The 26173-nt window shown below is 39.3% G+C and overlaps 1 protein-coding gene across 6 annotated transcripts in view; it reads right to left on the reverse strand.

Annotated features, from left to right (window-relative positions):
* Positions 1-26173, reverse strand: part of TNRC6A (trinucleotide repeat containing adaptor 6A) — a 171979-nt gene that overhangs the window by 35401 nt on the left and 110405 nt on the right. For all 6 annotated transcript variants that reach the window (XM_084767106.1, XM_084767104.1, XM_084767108.1 and 3 more), the window contains 3 exons: positions 25346-25433; positions 17215-17236; positions 1638-2030 (listed from right to left, as the gene is read on the reverse strand). In XM_084767106.1, the coding sequence (XP_084623232.1) occupies positions 1638-2030; positions 17215-17236; positions 25346-25433 (503 nt within the window). The remainder of the gene's footprint in view (positions 1-1637; positions 2031-17214; positions 17237-25345; positions 25434-26173) is intronic.

The following is a 26173-nucleotide window of genomic DNA, read 5'->3' on the forward strand; positions in this document are numbered from 1 at the left end:
AAACTGTCTCTCCAGTGCCATACTTATTTTATGAGATATACAACTCTTGCACTACTGTTGTTTTCATTTTTAAAATAGCTTTGTCCTTTCGTTCCCCAAATGGAAGAGACATACATAAAATTTTCTAAATATACCGTGTTACTTCACTGTCTGTTTATCATAGACCATTGTACCTGGCTCACAGTAGGTACTCAGGCATTTGGTGGATAAGTAATACTCTCCTAAAACTTTAGTAACAGATTGCTTATGCTGCTAACCAATACATTTTCTTCCAACCTGGCTTCCCAAATTAAATTCAACTTCTTAATTACTTACAACCTGGCCTATATACAATGTTAAACTCTTATTAAAAAGTGTAAGTCTTTCTACAAATGTTAGGGTGTACTGGCTAGTCTTATGTCAACTACACATAAGACTAGAGTTATCTGAAAGGAGGGAACCTCAATTAAGAAAACACCTCCATAAGATCCAGCTGAAGGACATTTTTTAAACTAGTGATTGATGTGAGAGGGCACAGCCTATAGTGGGTGGTGGCACCCCTGGTGTGGTCCTGGGTGCTATAAAAAAACAGGCTGAGCAAGCCATGAGAAGTCAGCCAGTAAGCATTCCTCCATGGCCTCAGCATCCAGGTTCCTGCTTTATTTTGAGTTCCTGTCCTGACTTCCTTTGATAATGAACAGCAATATGGAATAAACCTTTTGCTCCCCACCTTGCTTTTTGGTCATGATGTTTCATAGCAACAACAGAAACCGTAACTAGGACATAGGGGTAAGACAATTTATTCAGCATTTAAACACTAGGAACTAAGCTGACTTAATGTCTCATACAATTTAGATTTCAAAGCACACATATACAGTTGGGTACTAGTTTCTCTAAATTAAGAAGAAAGGTCTCTGACAGGTATGGGGACATACACCTTTAATCCCAGCACTGAGAGGCAGAGGCAGGTTAGTTTCTCAGACTTCAAGGCCGCTAGAGTTCCAAGGTGAGACTCTTTCAAAACAAAACAACCCCAAACCAAAACAAAGAAAGATCTCATGAATTAGTTTCTTGGCCAGTTTCACACAGGTAATAAATGGGTTAGGGACACAGGAAGCAGGTCTCTGTCCTTCTAGTAAGTGCTGCTCTAGAGACCTATCTCTTTCCTATCACATCCAGTGTATTGCCAGAGAGCACTACGGTGGTTAGGAGCGTAGTTCTGGAGTCCGACAGAAGGTGAGTCCAAAATGTGCTGTTTACTAGCTGTTGAAATATCATAATATATTTTAACACACAGAGTAGTGCTAGCACACATAAAAGAGCATTCAAGCAGCAAATGAGTAGCGGCCAGGGATAAAGATGATAGCTACCTTGTGTAGGGTTGCCGAGGAGTAAATGTATATAACTGAAGAACATTGAGTGAGGAGGGCTCAATTTTAACTACAAACTTCTTAAAATATGGGACCTGAAGGACGATGATGAAAGCAACCACAATATTCACTTTCTAATAAGACAGGTATGAAACTGGCAATAAAGGATTCTCCACTCAAACTTTCTATTCAGGATTCTAAAAGCAAAGCCCAGCTCTCGCTACATGAAACATATCACCAAAAACTATATACACTGCCAATGAATCTTGTAAGAAATGTCTTTCTCACCTGACTGGCTTTTGCTGTTCTGCACCTCTCCGTTATTTTGCGGCGGTTGATTTGTTACAGCACTGTTTTCTGATTGGCTGTTTAACACCTTAACAGCAGATCCCAGGTTTGCTGCTATGATAGGAAAATGCTGACCCCTCTTTAGAAGCTGTTTGTGTTCCTGGTGGCGAAATCTTGGAGGTACTTCACGAGGATACCGAGGCAAGGCCTGTGGCTGTGGCTGCTGCTGCTGCTGCTCCTGCTGCTGCTGCTGCTGCTGCGGCGGCGGCGGCGGCTGCTGATTGCTGGCTGTAGCTCGCTTGGCATTATTATTAGTGCTGGTTGCTGTGGAAGTGCCGTTATCAGAGTTGGCAGGCTGAGGCTGGCTTACACTGGGCTTTATCTGTTCTGGCACTAATTCCAACAAAAGAAAAGAGGTGGAAAAAGATTAGCCAGTGAAGTAAACCTTACTCTCAAACTCAAAGGCACCATAAAAACAACCTGAACAGAAGCTTTACGCGTCAGAACACCTTCATTCAGAGGGTCAAGTTTTTGAAGAGATGCCACTATCTGGGGCTAAACTGTACTTCTCCTGACAAGCTCTTCAAGTGTCCACAGGGTGGCCACTCTTGACCAGGACAATGCTCATGCTCATTGTCTACTTACCATACTACACTCTGCTACAAAGCAAACACTTGTTACTTAACTACTGACCAAAAGAACAAGTACAGCAAACTGACTGATGGCTTAAAGCAGTGGTTCTCAACCTGTGGGCTGCATATCAGACACTTACATTATGATTCATTACAGTAGCAAAATTACAGTTATGGAGTAGCAACAAAAATAATTCTATGCAACAGGAAGAACTGTATTAAAGGGACACAGCATAAGGAAGGTTGAAAACCACTGTTCTAAAAGGCATCTTTAATTCTCTACTTTTTTTTTTTAACATTTTATTTAATTTTTAATTTATGTCCGTTGGTGTGGGAGTGTCAGATCTTGGAGTTACAGACAGTTGTGAGCTGCCATATGGGTGCTGGGAATTGAACCCGGGTCCTTTGGAAGAGCAGGCGGTGCTCTTAACCACTGAGCCATCTCTCCAGCCCATCTCTACTAACTGTTGTTCTTGCTCTTCTCTATTTTTATACGCTTAATTTTTTAAAAAGTATTTATTTTTATACGTATAGATGGTCCTGCCTTCAAGTGTATGCACAGTGTCAGTAAAACCCAGAAGGCACTGGATCCCCTAGGACTGGAGTTAGAGGGTTGTAAGCCGTCCCCTGAGTGATGAGAATCTAACCCAGGTCTTCTCACTAGCCATCTTCCTAGCACGCCTGTGTTTGGTTTTACTTTCTCATCTGAGACATGAATTCAGTGTGGAACCTAGGTTGCTTCAAAAGTTCATTATATAACTCAGGCTGCCTCAAACCTGCAATCCTCCTGCCTCATCATCCTAAACTCCTGGGGCTACAAGTCGATACAACCATGTGGGACTTGGTCCCTATTTTAAGCATTTAAAAGATACTGATGGGAAACTCTTCATTTCCATACAAAACAATAAAGTTAACAATTTTCTACTGGTGACTATGATGTCTGAGCAAAGGAAAAGCTCAGAATAGGAAGGAAATGCAGGTTAACAGGCTGCCCAGAGTGAGGAATACCCTGGAGAGCACCTTAGACAAATCTAAGAAATGGCTTGTCTGCTATATGTATAACTGGATAGGTGAATGTGATGGTTCTGGGCGAATATCTATAAATAACCTTTCTAAGTACCTTATGGCTGCAAAAACAGACCTCATCTACGAAGCAATAATTGGCATGGTGTCTGAGCTTAGGCTTCAACTCCAGCCCCAATGAGCCTCTTGTCTTCTCCATACAAGGCCCAGGACATAAGCCTATTTAAGTACTGGCTTCTCTGTAACGACTGGCACAGCATTCTACCTAAACAGTCTAATCCCACTACAGAAAAAAACAGAATTCTGGTACTGGAGAGGACACAGAGAAAATTCTGGCAAAGGCTTAAAAGAGCTCTAGTCCAGTAGTAAAACACCCTCAGCCGAACTTGTTTCTCTTCTATAAAGCAGGGATGGTCTCAGTCCATCACCCAGCACAACACATAGATGCTACTGCTATAGTCTAAACAAGAGAGCTATTTTATCAGGAGCTGCTACTGTAATGACGTTGTTTGTGACTGACTGAGGCTTTGGTCACTGTGTTTTAGAATATTAAATTCAATTTTCTCCTTCACGGTCAGCTCCAAGCTGCCTTTCATTCAACAATCAAAATCAATCTTCCATCTCTAAGCATTTCCTGAGTTTAATCGATTATCTCTCACAATATTTTCTAATATATAGTCACAGCTTCATGGCTTTTCTTCCAAAACGATTTCACTTTTTTTTTTCAGTACTTAAGCAAACCATAGTACAAGAGAAATTACAGTGGAAAACAAACATTCTATCTGTTGTTTGCAACGTTTCTGTTCTTTATTATTATTATATTTATTTAGTGTGTGTGCTCACTAGTTTTATGTCAACTTAACACAAGCTAGAATCATCAAAGCAAAGGAACTCTCAACTGAGAAAATGCCTCTGGGCTATAGGTAAGCATTTTCTTACTTCATGATTGATGAGGAGGGCCCAGCTCATTGTGAATGGGGCCACCCCTGGGCTTTGTAAGAAATCAGACTGGGCAAGCCATGTGAGCAAGCCAGTAAGTAGCCCTCCTTCATGGCACCCCTGCACCAGGCACTGTCTTCAGGTTCCTGTCCTCGCTGCTTTTGATGATATTAAACTATGAGTGAAATAAACCCTTTCCTCCTCAAGTGGCTTTTGGTCATGCTGTTTCATTACAGCAACAGTAACCCTAACCAGGACAGTATGTGTACAAGCACTTGTTGGGCCAGAGGACAACTTTGAGAGTCAGGTCTCACCTTCTACTGTGTGGATCTTCAGGGCCAACCTTAGGTTAAGGTCTGGCCACATCATTTTCATCCTTTTTCAAAGGATATCTTTATTTTAAATGTCTAAGTGTTTGCCTACACATGAGTGCATGAGTTGGATCCCCTGAACTAGAGGTACAGATGGCTGTGAGCTGCTTTGTGCTGCAAACTACGCCAGCCCAGGTTCCTCTGCTGAAGTGGCAAGTGCTCGGAACCACAGAGCCATCCCTCCAAGCTAAAGCTTTTCATTCTGATGCTTACTGACAGACAAATCTTTTATTAATAATTTGGGCCAAGTATTTTCTTGGTCTAATTCATGTATCAATTTTTCCTCCTAACATAATCTATCAATAGATAACAATGATGGATATCCTTTGTGCACCTCAACCAATAATAAGAAAAGGTTGTGACCTGAAATTCATTTTATAGCTGTCAAGGTGGCCCAACAAGTAAAAAAACTTGACACCAGGTCTGACTGACCTATGCTCAATAAGCAGAGCCCACGGTGGAAAGAAAACCAATTCCCACACGTTGTCTTCTGACCTCCATGCGTGCAAACACACAAAAATAAAAACAAAAATAAAATAGAATATTCTAAAGTGCCTCCAAATGAAAACTATGAAATCTCAGGGACATTAAAAACAAAACTGTGTTTTATGTGCTTAGTACTGAACTCAGCATGCTTGACAACCAACTGCGAACTTAAGCTAGTAAGTAAGCTGCTGCCTCTAGAATACAGGGTTTATTAATACTTACAATATTACTGAAGAGCAAAACTCAGAGGGCCACTAAGATGGCTCAGCTGGTCAAGGTGTTTGCAGGCATCCTGAGCTCCGTCACCATAATCCACATAAAGGTGCAACTTTTATGAGAGAATCAACTCAGAGAAGTTGTCTTCTGACCTCTACATAGGTGCACACCCATAATAATACATAAATACACTGCAACTTTATACCCAAGCAAGGTGTGATTTATGTAAAAAGCAACAAGGGATTAGAGGGCAACTTATATGCAGATATTTTGAGTAACCACCAGACATGTGTGAGAACTCTAAGTAAAAAAGTGAGCAGGCATTCAGAGCAGTATATGTGCTATATACTAACTAAATGCCATCCTCATCAAAAAGCTGGGAAAAGGCCAGAAAATTTTACACCAATAAAATCTGAGGACTTCAAACAGTTGTGTTTATTATAATAGCTACATCTATAGGTATTACATCTAAATGTTAGTAACCTTTCTGGGGGCAAAAAACAACAGCCAATTTTTTTTCCTTTTTTTCCCCCTTAAACATTTTTTGTACATCTTTTTAAGGATTTGGCTAATGTTAGACAGGTAGATTTTCACATATGCCTCTGTACTAAATCTGTTGTGATATTCTGCCTTACACAGCCTCTAGGTAACTCTACTATATAGTCATGAAAGAATATGAGTGAAAAGAGCAAACAAAGTTTTTCCTTATATAGAATTTTGATCTTACAGATCTTAAGAAATAATTTTAGGAAAAAATAATTTTAGGGTGCCTCTGAGGTCCTATACTCACCTCAATTTTGAATGTCACCACTATAGAAAAATCCATATATGCAATGTAACTGGATATATGGTCTTAGAATTCCGAACAGTCTTAACTAAAAATATGGACTTAAGATTCAACACGCAGACAGAAAAAGAAGTCCTAAAAAACTATAAAATGAAAATAGTACAGTACCAAAAATAGGTTTAAGAATCAGAGAAGTGGCAAGAACAAGTTAAGCCAAAGGCAGGAGGTTCACTGCAAGAGATCTGGGCATTCAACCAGGAATATCTTCCTTAGTTTATTCTAAGCCCTCTAGATCTAGTTTAAAACAAAGCAAGTCCAACAGAAAACCTCCTTGACGAGACTCAAATGACTCTTATGTCCTCTGTTGCACTGCTGCAATCTAGGCACTCATCAATTTACTGTGTAAAAACTTCCTACACTTGCTTGGTTTTACTCTGCCCTAGATACCTTCACACCACCCTAAATCTGTCTATCTACCTCTCCCAAGTCATCTCTATCATAAAACATTTTCCAGAATTAATCTAACTCATTTACAAGAACCATCCCCACTATTTCTCCAGACCCATATACTGTTCTATTCGTTATACAATTCCTTCTCTTCCAGTGCACCAAATTTCCCAGAATGAGTTTTTGTGGTTTTCCAAGCAAACTCTTCTGTGCAAATACCTTGATACCTTTTTTGAAGATCTCTGCCCACCATACCTAGAAAACAACTCACCAATCCCCTCAACAGCAGTCTTAGAAGTATTTTTAGGACCAACAGATCTACTCTCCACCATTCAGACAAATCCTGATGCTGCAGTGCATGTAGTTTTATAAGTGCTGGGTACCAAGTTCTCCCTCAGTTGAATCAGGATTCAGAACTGCCTGCACAATGAGGCGCTGAATCCAGAGAGCACCGTGAAATATCTCTGTGGACATCAACTTCCACGATGGAGTAATTAAGAACCAGCAAAGAGGGAGACACAATGATCAACAGAAGATGATGAAGTACACTAGTCTGCTCAACAAATCAGACAAATCTAGAGCCAGTATGTAGAAAACAAAACAAATTCATTCTGTCAATATAATTAACATGAAAATACAGCAATTTCTTATAATTAATCTTAAAAACAAAAACTATACTACCAGGTGGGCACAGTGGCACACGCCTGTAATCCCAGCACTCAGGGAGGTAGAGGCAGGCAGATCTCTGTGAGTACCAGGACAGCCTGGTCTACAAAGCAAGTCCAGGACAGCCAAGGCTACACAGAGAAACCCTGTCTCAAAAAACCAAAAGCTATACTACCAGTAAGTTCTAGAGGAATTTTATTCACAAATGAAAATAATGCATTTTTTTTGTGTGTGACCCAACACATCTACTTCATGGTTTATAGGCTGCAAGCAAAATCTAAATAGGCTGAGAAATTAAAAAGCAAAGTTATAAAAAAAACTGCTTAAAGAACTAAAACTGGTATTTTCCTAAATTGTGCCCAGAAACAACTTTCCTCTTAATCAAACAATTAATTGACACACGAATACAATTACGTTATTAGCTTCCGCTAAGCCATCACCACTTTAAGAGCTTTCTAGTCTTAATATAAAAGACTTGCTCTCTGTGGCATATGCCTTTAATCCCAGCACTCCGTGAGAGAGAGAGTGTGTGTGTGTGTGTGTGTGTGTGTGTATGATGCATGCCCCTAGCAGCCAGAAGCAATTAACTTAGAGCTGAGGTTTCAGGAAATATGGGTGCTGGAAAATGAATTCCAGACCTGTGCAAGAGCAGTTAGCACTCTTACCTTAACCATCTCTCACAAGGTAGACACAATGCACTCTGACTCACCTTTACTGCACTGGGCTCTTGTTTTAATGGAAGCAGAAAGCAAATTACTATCTAGAAGGAGGACCCCAAGGCTCTGCAGACTCCCAGCAGGGGACTGCAGAGTCAGAGGGGTGGGAGAAGCTTCCTGTTTCACCTGGGCAGCCTTCATCGTGAGTCTACACCACTGAGCTATTATTCCCGTTTTACAAACAATGTGATGAAGACACACAAGAAAGCTGCTCAAGCACCTGGTAAACAGCAGAGCTAAAAGTTACATCAGTGGGATCTCAAAACAAATGTCCCTTTTATTGCACAACATTAACCCTCATCTAAGTTTGAAATTAAAAGTAAAAACCCTGTGGAAGAATGTCGGGTGGATGTAGCAACTGTCAATAAAGCGTTGTTTAGCCAATCAGCTGGGCAGAAGGACAGGAAGTGGCTGGCGGGACTTCCTGGAGGGGGGACAGAGCCAGAATTGAGAGTTGAGAGGGGAAAAGAAGGTTGACAGTCTGATGAGAGAAGTGCCCGAGGATCAGATTGGCAAGTGATTGGAATATATGTATGTTATGAGGTTTAGAGTAGTTTGTTTTCATTTACAAGTAGCTTAGAATCAGTTTAGATTCTGTCAGGCGAGTAGTGCTAAGAACTTGTTGGTTATTGGCTTCCTAGGCAGAAACCCATACAAATTATTGTAACAAATTGGCGCCTTATGTATTTAGTGTATCCACACCCTTGAAAAAGGATACTTTGTTATAGTTTGGTGGGGGGAATAGACTGCTATGGTTCCCCTCCAACTCACTATGGCAGAAGGCTCTTGGATCCTTTTTGGCCTTTTCTTGGCTTTTGTTGTTCAGGGAGAAAGACAGAAAGCTGAGAGATGCCAGGCTAAGTTACCTGAGAAGGAAAGAAGGAACCAAACTCTTTTCCATAGAGTTGATAGCGGCTGGAATTCAGAACTCATTAGCTGCAAGGTGTGTGTCAGCTCTCTCTGGAAAGGGTCCACCTATGCGAATTAGCAATAACTAAATTCAAAAGAATGGCGGACAGGGCTTCCCTTACTGAAGTTGAAATTGGCACAACTGACCCAAGACTTAGAATTTTTTTTTATTAATTCTTGAATATTACTTGAAATTTTTGTAGATTTTGACTGGAATTGAGATGAAATATTTGTTTTTTTTTGTTTTGTTTTTCTAATTTTCAAGACAGGGTTTCTCTATGTAGCCTTGGCTGTGAGATGAAATATTTGTGCAAGGCAGTGGTGGCACACATTCTTAATCTTAACACAATGGAGAAAAAGGTGGATCTCTGTGAGTTCTAGACCAGCCTGGTCTCCACAGGTGTGATGCCCCCCTGCTGAGAAGTTACTTGCAGAGACAGCCTAGGATTTAAGCGGACAAATTTTTCAGTAACAGACAAGCAAACTGCATGCCTCCCACATCGAAAAGCATTTGTATGCTGAGTTAAAGTGTCACTCCTCTGGTAGCCTGCTTATCCCTCTAAACGTGAGCTACTTTCACGGGGGACAGGTGGTGGTCACACTAGATGCAAAAATACACCGAGGACTTACAGGTAACAAAGTACACGTCAGCCTAGTTAAGTCCCAAAATCTCAAAGCCTAAAATTCATATACTTAAAAGGATAACCTTAATGCCTTTTCTTTAGCTCAGGGCAACCAGCTTGTCTCTAAAATGGGATACATTTTCTCAGGAGACAGGTAGAGGCTAGTATCAGGCACCATAGAGCCTAGAGAAGGACATTTAGTTTACAAGGTGGAAGTGTCCATCCCTATGCAGAGAAGGTGTGAGACAAAAACACCTGCGATAAATGTGAAAACCCAGGTACAAGATGCCTAGGGTATGCATAAACCGGCTTGTCTCTAAAACGGGATACATTTTCTTGAGAGACAGGTAGCAGCCTGGCCATACACCAGGAGCCACAGAGCTAGAGATGGACATTTAGAACTACACAATCTTGTTTTGATTTCAATTAAATAATAAGTGTATGTTCTTTGGTAATGGTATTATTATACTTCCTCTTTGAAAGAGGTCAAAATAAAACAGACCTGGATAAAAGGGAGACTGCTAGTTTAAGTGAGTCTATACATACATGAATTCAAACTACAGAACCAGCCTCGATTGTTCTGTGCACCCTGCACATCTCATGCATTTATAGTTTTAGAATTGTATAACACTTGTGAGAAATTATATATTTTCAAAACAAAAGTACCAGATACTGATGCTGGATCAGACCCAACAGGATTCATCCTCCAGCATGCTGATGTGCTGACATCCTGCATTCCTCATGTTCCATCCACAAGTGCTTCAGTTGCTGCTCATCGTCAGAACAGAACATCTCCCAGGACAGCTTCGAAGAAAGCTCCTGATTCCAATTGGTCCAGGATTTCAGACAGTCCCATACTGGACTTTGATTAAGCCTGAATTTCTCAACATTTAGAGACTGGACCACAAATGCTATCTCTAGCTTGTTATTCATTTTCCTAGTTTTATTTGGGCCCCTACATAGGTGTTATTCATCCCAAATCAGCCTGAAGAAGCTTTAAAAAGAGAACACTGTCCCATTTCCCTTAAAAGGGGTTGGGTAAGGTTTTGGGCTATGGATGTTTCTTTTCATTAGGAATTGGTTGTGTTATTATTGGTTTTACTCAGAGAGAGAGAACGAGGTTGGACTCGGGGATTTTTCTCTGAGAATATAGAAATATATAGGAAAGATAGGACAAAAGGTAGATTATTGAATCTACTTTTCAACTTAAGGTGTTAGTTGTTACTCGCAAGGCTATTTTTAATTCATTGGTATAGAATATTAGATATTGACATAAAATAGGTTTACTTTTCATTCATTGTACTATTCAATTTTATCACAAGAATATACATTCTAGGTTCAATAAATAGATAAGGTAAAATATTTAGATAAGGTCTTCAAAACCCTGAGAGACCTACAGTACATGACATTTAAAGAAGTTTTTATTGTTTTGAGGATTCTTTGAAAATAAGACAGGTTGACTCCTGGCAACAGTCAGCCTGCCTCAAAGAAGGTAATGAGCATCGAGGAACCTCCTTATGGAGATGGCTTCAGATGTGGCAAACCAGCCACTGGGCAAACATGTCCTTGTTTTCTGCCACAGACAGAATTCTGCCCGAAATGGGCAAGCTTGGATGCAGGTGGAGTTGACGGCCAAACTCTGCCAAGACAGGATAGGCCAGTCCCCAATAGTCCCTGCTTCATAAATATGCCTGTCAGATATATTGGGCCAGAAGGCTGAAGATGATGCTCCAACATGTAAAAGAGTTTTGAGTGACTGTTGAGGCAGCAAAGTGTCTCTGTCCTGGTTTTTTTTTTTTTTTCCCCATTTTGGAAGCTGCTAACCTCCTCTTCCTATTTACTCAGGTAATTAATTTTATTCCTTCTCAAGTCTCTCCTAGGGTTGAAGAGAGCGAAACATTATGAGTATAACATGAATAAAACGATTGTCTTGTGGTTCTTGTGTGTGTATATTGTATACTGGTGTAATGATATAATGTATAGGTAAAAGGTATTATTATTATTATTATTATTATTATTATTATTATTATTATTATTATTATTATTATTATTATACTAAAAAGGAGAATTGTGGAGGAATGTCTTGAGTGGAAGTAACAACTGTCAATAAAGCGCTGTTTGGCCAATCAGCTGGGCAGAAGGACAGGAAGTAGAAGGTGGGACTTCCTGGAGGGGGGACAGAGCCAGAATTGAGAGTTGAGAGGGGAAAAAGGTTGACAGTCTGGTAAGGAAGGGGGAGAGACGCGCCTGAGGATCAGATTGGCAAGTGATTAGAATATATGTACATTATGAGGTTTAGGGTAGTTTGTTTTAATTTACAAGTAGATTAGAATCAGTTTAGATTCTGCCAGGCGCATAGTGCTAACAGCTTTAAAGTACATTTCAGACTCTGTGTCAGTTATTGGCTTCATAGGCCAAACATAGACAACTTACTGTAACAAACTCCTTTAACAATAGGGTTAATAACCAATTAACCACTTTAAAAATTATTTAATGTCAGTTAAAATGAGACACAAATATGGGCCCAATGAGTTAACATTAATGGGAACATGAAGGGAAAGAAACCAAAAAAAATGACAGGGATTATAAGCCACAGTTGTAGATTTTAGCTCAAAGTGCTACCTACATACTCTAGCACACAATACTTACCCAGCATTCTGCCTGCCACCCACAGCTTCCAATCCACTTTCATTCTAAAGCACCTACACGGGCTGGGCTAGCTCACCTGAGTGTGTATATAAATTAAGAAGAAACTTGCCCCAAACCACAGAAATAAAGACTGCAAAGGTGACAGTCAATCCTAACTACTCTATTTAGCGGTGACTCAAAGCTCCTGGCCTCTGGCCATCCCACCAGCATCTTCCTTAGGACACAGCAGAACAAAGGCTTTCGTCCAGAATGCATTTTGAGTCCTAGATACTACTTTTACCAGAATTAAAGGCCTGTAGAAATATACACTAAATACAGGAGAAACCTTTCCGTGCGTACTGTCTTTGTGGAGGACTTGAAAGTGGGTGTTTACTGATACAGCTACTCTTATTAATTCATCTTAATCCTTCTCTAAAGCGTAAAAGAGAAGATCCCTGGATTGTTTAATTTGGAACGAAAGCCCTCATTGCTCTTATAGTAGAACCTCAGCTTCTCAGCTCTGGGGTACTCCCATACACTCCCCAAGCTATGGGTTCTTCTTCATTCCTGAACATAGTATTGATTACAGCCCTCTGCTAAACTGATTTTCTCCTATCTCCTGATTCCTTGGTCCTTTTCAGAATCACCACACACAGATGAAACACACAATCTCTTATTTTCATCAATTTAAACAATTTACTGGTGGCTGTATGTTCCTAAAAAAAAGGGGGTGGGGCCCTCAGCATTTTCTGTGAATTTACTGAGTACATTAACCTAATCCTATGCATGTAAATCATTTTCCCTCCTTAGTGAGGGAAAAGAAAAATGGTGACTTTGTTAACCAAACAAAATTGTTTTCTTAACTATTTTCATGAAAGTAGGTAGCTATTTTTTTCCATCTTGTTAGTACAGAATTACTTGTTACTCTTTCCCAGGGAGAAAAGAATTTGCCATTGGGAGTTCTTAATCAGCAATCAATCTCTGTTTCAAACATCAGCACATACTGGCTTTCAAATCAGCTCACGCTGCAGAACCATGGTGGCACTCTGTATATAAGCCAGACTACCACCACCCTAACTCTAAGGGCATGCACCTTAGAGCATGGATGCCAGATTCTACGGAGTATCACATCAGCTGTGAAGAACCTCTTCAGTATACCCAAGAGCTCAAAATCACCCACATCGTATTACATGCTTGAAGCCACAGGTTTCTGACGTCTGAGTTTTCTACTCTGAAGCTCTGTGAAGCCACTTAAGTTCCTGAACTTTGTTCAGTAGGAGGTTTGATCACTGAGAAATTTAAGAACTAACAGTATCTCAAAAATGAAAACTCTAACTGTATCATATGACCCACCAGCACCTCCTCAGGTACATACCCCAAAGAATGCAGCACCTTCAAGTATCTTGTAGAATACTCTGGACTCCAGGCATACACATATGTTTGAGCATACACACAGACACAGACAAGACACACACACTTTGGAATATTACTCAAAACCAAAAAAGGATGTCTTGGCATTCAGAATGACAGCGGTAAACCTGAAGATGATGCTCAGTGAAATAAGCCAAAATACTACATAATCTCACTTAAATGTGGAATTTTAAAAAAATAATAGAAACTTTGGCTCAGCAAGGTGCTAAAGTGCTTGCTTGGTGTGTGTAAGCCCTTCAGAACAATCCTCAATATTGTCAAAACAAAACAAAACCACAAAACCCTTAGAACTGACTAGTTATCACTAGGGACAGAGATGAGCAGGAATAGATTAAAGGGTACAAAGTTGGGGTGTAGTGAGATGGCTCAGTAGGTAAAGGCCCTTGTCCTCAAACCTAAGGATCTTATTTCAAGGCTCAGGATCCACAAACAAAAACGTCTAGCCTCCACACACAAGCCATACAGATGCTAAACAAACAAACAAACAAACAAATGTAAAAGTTTTTTCTTGAAAGGGTCCAAAGTTGCCGTTAACTGATGCTGAGTAAGTCTTGAGACCTACTGCACATATTAGGACTCTAGTTAATAACATTGGGCTGCCCACTAAAGCAAAATGGAAGATGTATTCAAGTTCTGTTGCTGCCAAAAGTCAGAACACAACAAAACACAACAAAACAAACCATATGGGGTGATGGATGTGTCAGTCCACTCAACAGTGGTGTTCATTCACTTTGTGTATCAAAACAACTGAGCACAGGCCAAACCTGACCGTCAATGCTCTCATTTGTAATTTCTACCTACTAAACCCCAAACCATAAACATTACAGACACATACCCAGCATGAAAACAAAACATGCTTACAGATAAAATGATGACCAGTTATCAAGGGAGCTGCCAGTAAATCGAGGATGAAGTAAAAAAGAAGGAAAGAGCACACTGCATCTTAAGTGACTTTCCTATAGTTGGTCTAACATATTCAGACTTGGAGAAGACCTGAAAACCAGAAGAAAGCTTAAGCAAGGAAATCAAAGGATGATTTACATTTGGAAAAGATATTAAACAATAGGTACTAAAAGATCACACTGAAGAAGAAAAATTTGTGAGTCAGCTAACAAATCTATGACAAAATATAACCAAGTGTCCAAAATTACAGATGTAATAAAATTCTGAAAAATTGGAAAGGGTAGAGACCAAGACCATTGATAAAAGGCACAATGAAGACAGCCTTGCTCAAGAACCTGGACAGACTAACTAACTAACTAGCTAACTAACTAACTAAATAAATAAATAAATAAATAAATAAATAGAAGCAAAGAGCAGGGAACATGAAGAAACAAATAATCTAATTAGTGTAAAAATCTGAGTTGGAGTAAATGGGGTAGTTAGAGCATAAGAGGTCAGATTATAAGGGCCCTAAAAGAACAGGAGTTTGGCTTTGAAAAATAAAACAAAACAACCAACTAGGGGCAATTTACACTCTCACACAGGCTAGTGGAGTGAGGGCAGCTGCAGCTTTAGGAGAGTTAATGTGGCTGCGCATATTCTGCATGATGGCAACTCTGATTTACTCATAATCTCACTTTCACTTCCTCTTCTGACCACCGGATCTCACAATGTAGCTCTGGCTGGCCTCAAACCATTTAGGCCAGGCTGGCCTTATCTCAAAGATCCTCCTGCCTCTCTCTGTCTCTGGGAAAAAAATGTACAGGAAGCCCAAGGCATAGCAGCCCAGCAGCCACTAGTCTTGTCTCCTACACCCAGCATTTCATCTCTTTGCCCTGTGTTCTTGCTCTTCCTTCTCTGGTCTAGCTTCTCTGTGATCAACAAGTCTCTCTAGGCCCGTATATTGTCAATCCTATTAATACCTATGTGCAGAAACAAATATTCCATTCTTATTACCTGTCCTATCTACCTGCTTCCTCTGTCCAAAATGTATTTCTTAGCACTTTTAAATCTCCACTCATGTTTCAGCCAGCTTTCCAGGCACAGAGGTTAACAGCTTTAAAATATGAAAAAAAGCTAGACAGAGTAGCATATCCCTAGTTCCAGCCTAGTCTGGACACAGAGGCAACCTTGTCTCAAACAAAACAAAACATGCCACTCCTTTGCTTGAGGTCTTCATTATTGGCTCCTAGCTGCCTACAAAAGTCTAAGCTCCTTGGCATGCTCATATATGAATAGAGAACATTTACATAAACTCATAAAAGTTCACTTTGACCTCACTCTCACCTATTTCTTCAGCCTGAAATCTCTCCACTCAGGACTGTGTTTAAGGTTCCTGTACTACTACCACTGCACGTAAGACCACACTGTTTCTCCTCTGTGCTTTGAACTAGCTGGTTCTTTCTGCATCTCACTGTTTGCCATGGAATCTATAAAGGCTCCTATCTTAGGGCCTTCCTTCATTCCTATCAAGTGAAACAGCACTATTCTGTGCTTAAGGACAACTTAATGACTCATCAATCAAACTACACTGTATGTTCTGTTTGCGTGCGCCTCCAGTTTCCACTATGAAATACTGGTCCTAAGGATTGGTTTCTGGTTTTTATGCGTGTAACCAGTGTAGCCATGTGTGTATGTGCTTATGTGTGATCCAGAAAACTGCTTTGGGTGTCAGCCTCGGGAATGCCATCCATCTCCTTCAAGTGATAGTCTCACATTGGCCTGGAGCTCACAAATTCGGCCTGACTGGCTAGCTGTCAAGCTCCAGGCATCCTCCTGTGCCCATCTATCTCCCCTGCACTGGGGTTGTAACAGCATGCTGCTGTGGGCAGTACTTTTTACATGGTTCTTGTGGTTAGATTCAGACCGGACTGACCTCCCCCACCAGGGATTAGAATGTCTCCAATAAATACCAGCTGGGGTAAGGACTGAAGCTGAACAGATGAAGGACACTCGTCCCAGAAGCTTTGTGACCTGAACTCACAGCTAAATCTATCCAGGCATACTTCTTGGTGTCTGCTGAATCTTTTCCATAAACTGTATCACTGTATGGGCAAAGTAGAGAAAGACTAAGAATTCCTCCCCAGCTCTGGTCAAACTGTAAATAAATCCATTTACCCTTAAATTCCTGTCTCTCAGTTTTTTTTTTCTTTAGGTTCATGTAAAACCTTTTTTCAGAGAACTATAGGCTTTAGCTATTCTTATTTACTCTGATATGAGAACATCTAATAGATGCTATCTTAACTAGTATGAATCTTATGACCGCAGGTTGTACTGTGCATACACGTATTGATGAGATGCAGAGAGCATACTTCTAACACAGCTAAAACACCAACGTGGTGTGCTGGAGCCAAGTAAGTTCAAGTCTCTGAGCCGTACAGCTTTCAGCCCTACGGCAGTCAAGGGCAGGAAGCTGAAGACAGATTAAGCTCTAAGTCTTCAGTCTGACATGCTCTAGGTAACCTGGCTCAATGACCTTGGGGTTAGCAATGTATTATTATTCAAGTGGTAATACAAGAACAGAAGGCACTACTATGCCTATGAGGGACAGAGAACAAGAAGCGAAGCAGACAGACCCTCTTCATGTGGTGATATACACCATACAAAAGCTCAACAGAAGGCACCAACGTGACTTCACTGAAGCAGTCTGCTCCCACCCCAGTTTCCTTCACACATTTTCCCCCATCCTGAAGGTAAATAAAAATGCACATAAACAACTTGATTTTAATGAAAAAAGAAGAAATAGCTTTAAACAACGTACCTTTGATTTTTTGTTCAGTGGCCTAAAATGAAAACAAACAAACAAAAAACAATGTAAATATGAAACTGAAATGAATTGTTATGATAAAATGTTCATATATTACTATTATATAAGATATACATTTTATTAAAGAAATTATCATTTAGATGAACAGTACAGGAAAAGACATGCAAAACATTCTTTTCCCACAGATGTGCCCCATTGTCTTTGATATTATTTTTACTAGTAAAAATTTCTATAATATTTTTTAGACATAAAAGGCTTTTTAGAAAACATTTTATGGTGGCTTATAATTTTTCAAATGGAAACTGTATTTTTCTCAATTTTAAATAATTTTATAATTATTATCTTTTTGTATATCTGAATGGCTTTAAATTAGCAAAAAGAATTATATTTTCTGTAAGAAAAGCTATAAATAATCACTTTGGCCAAATTTGTAATAAATTAAACTTCTGGAGATTAAGTTGATATTTTAGTTAATATAGTCACTTTTCAGTGTTTAAGTAAGAAAACTGCTCAAACTAACTGGCCACTTCTGACACATTTAATATCTCATAAAAATGGCTGATGAGCAGCTGAGTTGATAAACCTCCTTCCTAAAGGCTGTGCCTGCGCTCACTAGCTCCCTGACACCACAGAGGAGAAGGTTGGAGGACAGTGGGTCTGACAGGTCAAACTGCGGAGGCCTCAACAGGAACTATGAAAGGCAGCGAGAGGACTCCAGGCCAAATAACTTTCTCATCAGAACCACTGTATGGAGACCTGAGAATAAAATATTCAAGACCTTTCAGGCTGACCAGAAAAGGCTGAATATTAGTAACTGAAGAAGAATTATTTCTAAGTTAAGACAAAACTTTACTCAACTGCCTCAAGGCACGGTCATTAATTTTCCTTAGTCAAATAAAACCATTAAGCTACCAAAAATTCCATCTCAAGTTATATCATTATAAATATATATACTAAAAACTACAACAATTACTCTACTTTTGAAGCCACACCAAATGTTTATCTTTCACTATGGTGCTTTGTTTTGTTTTAGAACATAGTGATAAAATAATGGAGGCCATCTTGTGTTTTATGGATCAAAATTAAAAGAAAAAAAGTGATGGAAGGGTAACACTAAAAGGCCTGTCAACTAGTTTGACAATGGTTATTTATTTTAGGGAGAAATAATTTTGTTTTTCCAAAACAAGATTTCTCTGTGTAACAGTGACCTGGCTGTCCTGCCCTCACTCTGTAGACCAGGCTGGCCTTGAACTCAGAGATCCGCCTGCCTCTTTCTCCAGAGTGCTGGGATTAAAGGTGCGATCCACCACCACCTGGCTATAATTTTGAAAATCAGATTATAGGAAAAAAATATAATTCTTAGGGAGAACTTAGTAAGAACTATGTGTAGTATTAGAAGTGTCATGGTATATATATATTAAGTAATCTTACAAAGCCAAACAATCAGCATAAGAATTACTTTGTAAGCCTAAAGTCTTTCTTTAAAAAATAACTCTTTATATCTCTTTCAAAGAAAAATAAACTGCAAGACACAGAACTTATGACATTATTAAGACCAAACTTTCCAGGCTTTAAGACTGTGTGGTGTGGGAAAGCAGTTTTATGTTGTTCTAGAACAGTGACTCTCAACCCTCCTAATGCTGCAACCCTTTAATACAGCCCTTCATGTTGTGGTGAGCCCCAACCACAAAATCATTTTTGTTCCTACTTCATAACCGTAATTTTGCTAGTTATAAATCATAATGTAAATATCTGTGTTTTCCAATGGCCTTAGCCAATCTTGTGAAAGGGTCATTGGGTCTTGGGCCCACAGGTTAGACCAGTTTCTCCAGAACAATGACCAGCCTCACCTAGTACTCTGTCACCAACAGAGGCCCTGAGGAATTAATACAAGGTATTGTCTCTGGGAACACTGACCTGATAAGTGAAGGAATAAATATAATAGAAATCAAGAGTTCATTACAATTCATGAGGACAAAAGGGAGGTGGGAGAGTTCTGCTTCTTAAAGCAAGTTTTGTAGGCTAGTCCAAGAACCCAGTAAAATTAAATTATTATAATGAGAATTTCCAAGTGAGCCCAGTATTTTAGTAGTAATTGTCTTTACTGCCCCAAACTGTAGCCATTAATCACACTTATGAATACTGATCACTGAAATGAGGCCAGTTTAAATAGAGATTTGCAAAATATATTCCAGATTTCTAATACTGAGTATTTTTCAAAGAATAAAACTACTTCATTAACAATATTTTGTATGTATTGTATGTTAAAAGAGCAATATTTGGGGGTTAGAGAGAGGGTTCAGTGGTTAAGAGCACTGTTTGCTCTTCTAGAGGTCCTGAGTCCAATTTCAGCAACCATGTGGTGGCTCATAACCATCTATATTGGGATCTGATGTCCTCTCCTGGCCTGCAGGTGTACATGCAGATAGAGCACTCATATACACAATACACAAAAGAAATAAAATCATTAAAAAAAAAAGAGTAAGGGAAGAAAAAAATATTTAAAAAATAAAATAAAACAAGACAGCAATATTTGGGCTCTACTGAATTACATAAATATACCAAAGTTGTCCTTAATGTTTTCTTTTGTTGTTTTTGAGATAGGATCTCCCTAGGTAACCCGGGCTGGCATGGTACTAGCTAGCTATGTAGGTCAGGCTGGTTTTGCGCTAACAGAGATGTCTCTGCTTCCCAAATGCTGGGACTAAAATTGTTTGTTTCTCACTTTTAAATAATCTTTCCTTTTCAGCTCTCTGGTCTCTCTCCTACTCCTTCAAATGAGGGAAACTATTCTGCTCATTATTTCAGAGCGATTGTGAAGATTAAGTTTTAAAACCTGACAAATTGTGGTTTGAAGTAACTACATACTATTAAAAGTAAGGAATCATTATAGATATAGTTACTCCTACACAAGACAGTTATAGGGTTCTAGCAAAACAGTTGTTCTGTTCTGGAAATGGTTGGTATTTTAAATATTTTACTATTTAACATTTTTTGCTTTCAAACAATCTTTAGTTATGATTCTACAAACAGAGACAACACAAAGTAGCAGTCGGGACAGTGGGTGCTTCATCCCCAGCAGCTCTACAGCACCTGTCCTCTCTCAGAACGTCTACACAAACTGTAAGATCCCAGGTTCTGAAGCCCAGCTTTATCACCAGGTGACCTTGGTTAAATGAGTTAACTTTTCTAAATTAGCTAACTTCTTCTTCATCTGCAAAATGGGGGCAAATACACTCCTTGCAGCATTGTCATGAGGCTCAGATGAAGACACAGGACAGTGGGGGACAGTCAGTAGGTATGTTGTTCCTGCTGCTGCCAGCAGTCCTGGCTATCTGAGCTTTAGCTCAGATCTAACTCTCAGATTTGGACAGGAGTGGACACTCATCCTCAGTTCTCTGTCTTTCTCCTTGCTGATCCTCTATAACACCTCCCCAATATTATAAACTAACTGCGTGGTAGTTTGAGTAAGAATGGCTCCCACAGGCTCTAATGTTGGAATACTTGGTCCCCTGTGTTAACTGGGAAGGACTAGGAATTGAGGCCTTGTTGGAGGAAGCATATCATTGGGGGTGAGCTTTAAGATTTCAAGAGCCTACACCATTCCTAGTTAGCTCTCTCTGGCTCCTGTTTATGTATCAAATGTAAGCTTCAGCTATTGCCCAGTGCCATGCCTGTGTTCGTCATGCTGTCTAGAAAAGCAACTAAGACACAAAGGAATTTAAAAAATTAATCCAGTTCAACTCACTTTTTAAAAATAAGACAACTATTACTCAAAAGTCTTTCCTGTGAGTTAGCATATGGTACCCAGTCTAGAACCCTGGCCTGGTGAATAAAGAGCCTTCAAACTGAGGGGAGAGTATGGTGTGTGAAAGGACAGAGATGTAAGAGGCCATTTCACTGTCCTTGATGAGTGTCTCCTCAGCCTGGTCATGTTATCACCAAGGTTACAGAGCTATGCACTGATGAGACTCTGAACATCATTTCCTAAAGGGAGGAAAGAAGTCAGATGTTTCCACAACCTAAGTTTCTTTTAGGCTTTAGTAATTTAAATACATAAAATCTCTTCAATTCAAACAGTAACAGCAACAACTAAAATAACATGAATGTTGAAATATATTTTATGTCAGGAAATTCCAGTCTGTATTACTGTTCTCCCCAGCCCTTCATTATTACACACTTTCTAGGAACTACACTCACATGTGTAAGTGAAAGATACTCTAAATTATCCCTCTATAATTAACCTTTTCTTCACTGCAGTTCCCTAGGATCCCTTTTGAAATTCTTCTAAAAATGGAACCTGGGGAGAAAGTCATGCTACCCCTGTGCTGCTGCTGCTGTTGCTCAAGCCCCTCTTTAAGGCTGAAGCTATACGTCTCTGCTCCATTAAACTGATTTCTAGGTCAAAGAACCAAAAGATTCTTCACCATATAAAAAGTATTATGGCCAGCTTATTAGGATAAGGTTTTTAGAATAGAAAAATGTTAAAAATTAACTCATTAACTCACTGAGTTCTGTGTTCATTTACTAGAGTAGGAAATATCACTTTAAAGTATCCAATTTTTTTATAGAGTTCCTTTAGAGAGAGAAACCAAATATTTTAATATATACTTAGCAAAATAAGAAAAACTGTTCTAGTAAAATACTGCAGTGAGTTTTGATGTCTAACAAGCTATCAAGAGGGAGAGGCATAGGACTCTATCTGGCTGAGTGCAGAACTTGCTTATCATGTTTACAGCTCTGTGTTTAATATCTAACACTTAAACAAATTGGGTTACTTGGTTTTTTTTTTACTTGAAGCAGAAAATAGATCATGGTATAAATTCCGATTTCATAAGCACACATTCATGCTGTTAGGGAATTAAATCTACATGTTTTCTATATTCATAGCATGAGAACCTACCTTTATATGCTATTATCAAAATTTCCTTATATGAGATAGAGAAATGGCTCAGAGGTTAAGAGCACTGTCTGCTCTTCCAAAGGTCCTGAGTTCAATTCCCAGCAACCACATGGTGGCTCACAACTATCTATAATGAGACCTGGTGCCCTCTTCTGGCATGCAGGTGTACATGCAGACACATAATAAATCTTTTTAAAACATTTTTTCCTTATGTATGATTTCTCAATTTAAAAGTTCACCTGTATAGCAGGCTGTGATGGTGCACACCTTTAATCCCAGCACTCAGGAGGCAGAGGCAGGTGGATTGCTGAGTTCAAGCCCAGCCTGGTCTACAAAGCAAGTCCAGGACAGCCAAGGGTACACATAAAGACCCTGTCTCGAAAAATCAGGAAAAAAAAAAGTTCACCTGTATATGGTGAGGAAAATAAAACAGAAGCACAAGATAACATTCTGTGCGGAAAGCACAGTAGTCCTGAGTTGTGAATAGATAAGACACCCAATGGGAGAATGAGGTTTCAATTTTACTTCTACGTCTTTTGCCACGATGAAACCAAGGTTAGCTACTGGAACCACCTTATACTGAACACAGACTAGAACAGATAACAGCTAAAATCTTCTTCTGAAGTGAAACTGTATGGCTCATATACACAGCAGATTATTTATGATGAATCTACGTACAAACACTCATGTAGATGATCCTGCCCACCTGACTCATGTTTGTCTCCTACCACTACCAGGATCTACTTGCTGGCTCCTACAGAAAACAAAAGAAAGCTCCACAAAGCTTGTCTTAACAATTTGTGACTCATGGTCTTTCATATGGGCCAATCTGGGAGTTTCCTTTTTTTAAGGAACTATTTGGTAGCAGTGTATGGAAATACCAGCTGTTCTTATTTTGCCAACAGGTTGCATTCAAATTCAGTTATAAGCTGGTTTTGCACAATTTGGAGAAAAGCTGTATTTACAGTGGCAGTCTAGACAATGAAATTTAACAATTACTGAGGGCTTCAAACTTTCCTTTAGATTGTTTAGTGGACAGACAGAACACATAGCAATACCCTAGCCATGTGGAAGATCTGGTCAAATCAAGCAATTTTTCTCTCTCAACATCTGGTGGATGCTTCTAGTGGGACCTTCACTGGCTTAGTGATTTAGAAAATTGTTTGTGAGGGATGTTAAAGATGAACTTTCACAACTGAGTCATTATTTCTATATGCTGACTTAAAATTATTCTACTAAACATCTTCCTTTTGTAGAATTTCCTCAGTGAACAGGGTACATTCCAAACACTTTCTTAAATACTACCTTAGGCTCTTTCCCAGACATGCTGTACTGTAACTTACCAGCTAAATCTTGAACACTTAAGAACCAGCAAGGCCTAAGGCAACAACACTCAGAATCTAGCCAAACCAGATTCTACACTAAGCACACCAAGCAGCCTCCTCACCAACCTCTAGTTTACCTCACAAATTCTTTTATGGGCAAATGGCACCATGGCCCAAGAGTATAGTAAGCTTTCCCCAACCTTAAGACTCTTTCATAAACACCAAATTAAGGCTGGACCAAACTACAAAGACCATCCAACATCAAAAGGCCTCTGGTGGGGGCCCAAGGCATCAGCCAACACAAGACTCTACCCTAGAGCCCTATCCAAACACTTACAATACATACCTATGTATTCCTTCCTGCTTCCCCTAAGGGCAACCAGACTAGACTGACAGATGACTAGAGTCACCTACCATCTCTCCTCACATTCAGTTCTCCAAAAGGCTCCATGCTTCATGCCACGCACCCCTGACTATACCTGCTGATGGTGCCCAAATCTGAGCATATCCAGAACTGATTTATTTATCACTTCTCCTTTTTCTGTTATTCTCTAAGCAGATATACTTATACTTAATCACATATACTTAATCACTCAACAGAACCTAAAAGTCAAGCTAGGATATTCTACCTTTACAGCCACTAAGCAAATTCTATGGATTATGTCAACAGTCCCTTAAGCAGTACTTCAATCCCTTCCAATCCAATCCAACACTTTCCTAAGGGAAAATACAAACTTTCGTGTCACTCTTACTAAAATATCTTCAATAATTTCCCCAACACTGAAAGCCTCAAGAAGAGAATTTACTTACTGTCTCTGAACCATTTCCTAATATGCCCACCCCACCCCCAAAAGCTTCCATATTTTAAGACATACAGACTACAAATTCCTGGTTCTGAGCTTCCTGTGCTTGGGGTACCTGACTCATTTCTATTCTAAGACAATGTCCTACTCCTTTGCTCCATCTCAGGCTAAGGTATCTTCCTCCGTGCTTCAACAATTTCCCACGAAGACATGCTTCATGTATGGTTGCCTTGTGTGCACTGGCTGTTTCTTACTGAATGATGGTCAGGTCCTAGCACAGTGCCTGACCTAAGACAGTGCATACCTAGAAAGCACAGTTGTACTTTTCCATTAAAATAAATACAACAGTAATTTGTTGGGTTTTTTAGAACATTTTAAGGCCCTTCAAACTTTGATCGAGAAGACTGATGTCGGGCTTGTTAACATCGGTGTCTTCGCACACTTTTCTTTGGCTCCAGCTTCCTATCCTGTACTGCACCTCCAGTTCTGTTCCAGTAAACATCTTAAGGCGTGTTTTAAAGTATCTTAATTTAAACTGAAAATTTAGAAAGTCAGCACAGGTATCAAATTAAAAGGGACTTTTATTCTTTATCATGTAAAAACTTGCTTAAATATGGCTTGTTTAAATACAGTTTATTTTCTACTTTGCACATGTAGTCTATTACTTCATTTAATTCAACACTTGCTTTACAAAACCTAAAGAAACTGAGGCCCAAGGAAGCTAGACAAAATTGATGGCTACACCATTCTAAGGCTGTGTGAGAAAGTGAGGCTTCAAAACCCTCTCTAGCCTCATAGCCATTAAGCTTCTGTGCTTTCCCAACTTATAAAATTATAATGAAATATGTAGGAATCACTAATTGAAAAGTAAACTCTATAAGATGTACTTACCTTTGAAAAACTCAGTATTGGCAAGATTGTCTATGCATTGAATTATACATTCTGCAAATTACTATAAATGAGCATTCTAAGACATTAAATATTAAAATGAATCAAGGAAGTTAACAAACTTAATCAGATGCTTAACAAAGTCATATGAGTAATTTCTTTTTATTCTATGTTCAAATTGCTTAACAAAGTTTATTATATACTACCTTCTTTTGAGCAGCTTCCTTCTTTTTCTTGTCGTCTTTTTTCTTTTTCTTTTCTTCCATCAACTGTTCTTCTTCTTGCACTAAATCCCTGAACCACACAGTTGCAATTAACTTTCCCAAAATGGATTTAGAAATAAAAGTAATGTTGCACACAGATTCATTTTCACTTATAAGAAACAGAGAAAATTTGCCTTTATTCAACATAATTTGCAACCTAGCAACACAGCTAACATGTAGTACAATTTACTTTTAATTGACATAGTATTCCTTAACTAGTATGAGAGCTTTCATCTTAATGTCATTTAAAGGAAGGCAATGAAAAATTGAAGTTTTTCACTGGGAAATTGCACATATCTTCCAATTCTAGAATGTAAACACTGGATAAGTGTTGTAGTTACCTTGCTAAGGTCCCAACTATCAACAAGCACCTAATGGTGATGAATTACGATGGTACTTCTGGCTCACGCTCTCCCTCCCCCCCCCCCCCGCCTGCCCCGGGGCGCCTTTCCCTCACGTGCATGTGCATGTATACATTTTGTATGCTAAATCAAACCCGGAGCCCTGCACATATTAGGCAACAGCTCCATCCCTGAAGTACATACCCAGCCATAGAAATTTTTCAGATACTAAATTATTCATAAATAGGTAACATGTATTTCAGAGGTATCATAATCTAAACTATTCTTTCTTTGGAAACAATAATGTATTCATTATAAGTTTATTTAAATCTTTAGAATCTCAAAATTTCAAAGTTGCCAACAGAAAGGACCTTTTGTTCAGGGTATCAGGACTAGGCAAACTAGTTCCTCTTTCTCCCTCCACCTCAAT

The sequence above is a fragment of the Acomys minous genome, assembly GCF_964271855.1.
Source record: "Acomys minous genome assembly, chromosome: 2".
In the NCBI taxonomy this organism is placed as follows: Eukaryota; Metazoa; Chordata; class Mammalia; order Rodentia; family Muridae; genus Acomys; species Acomys minous.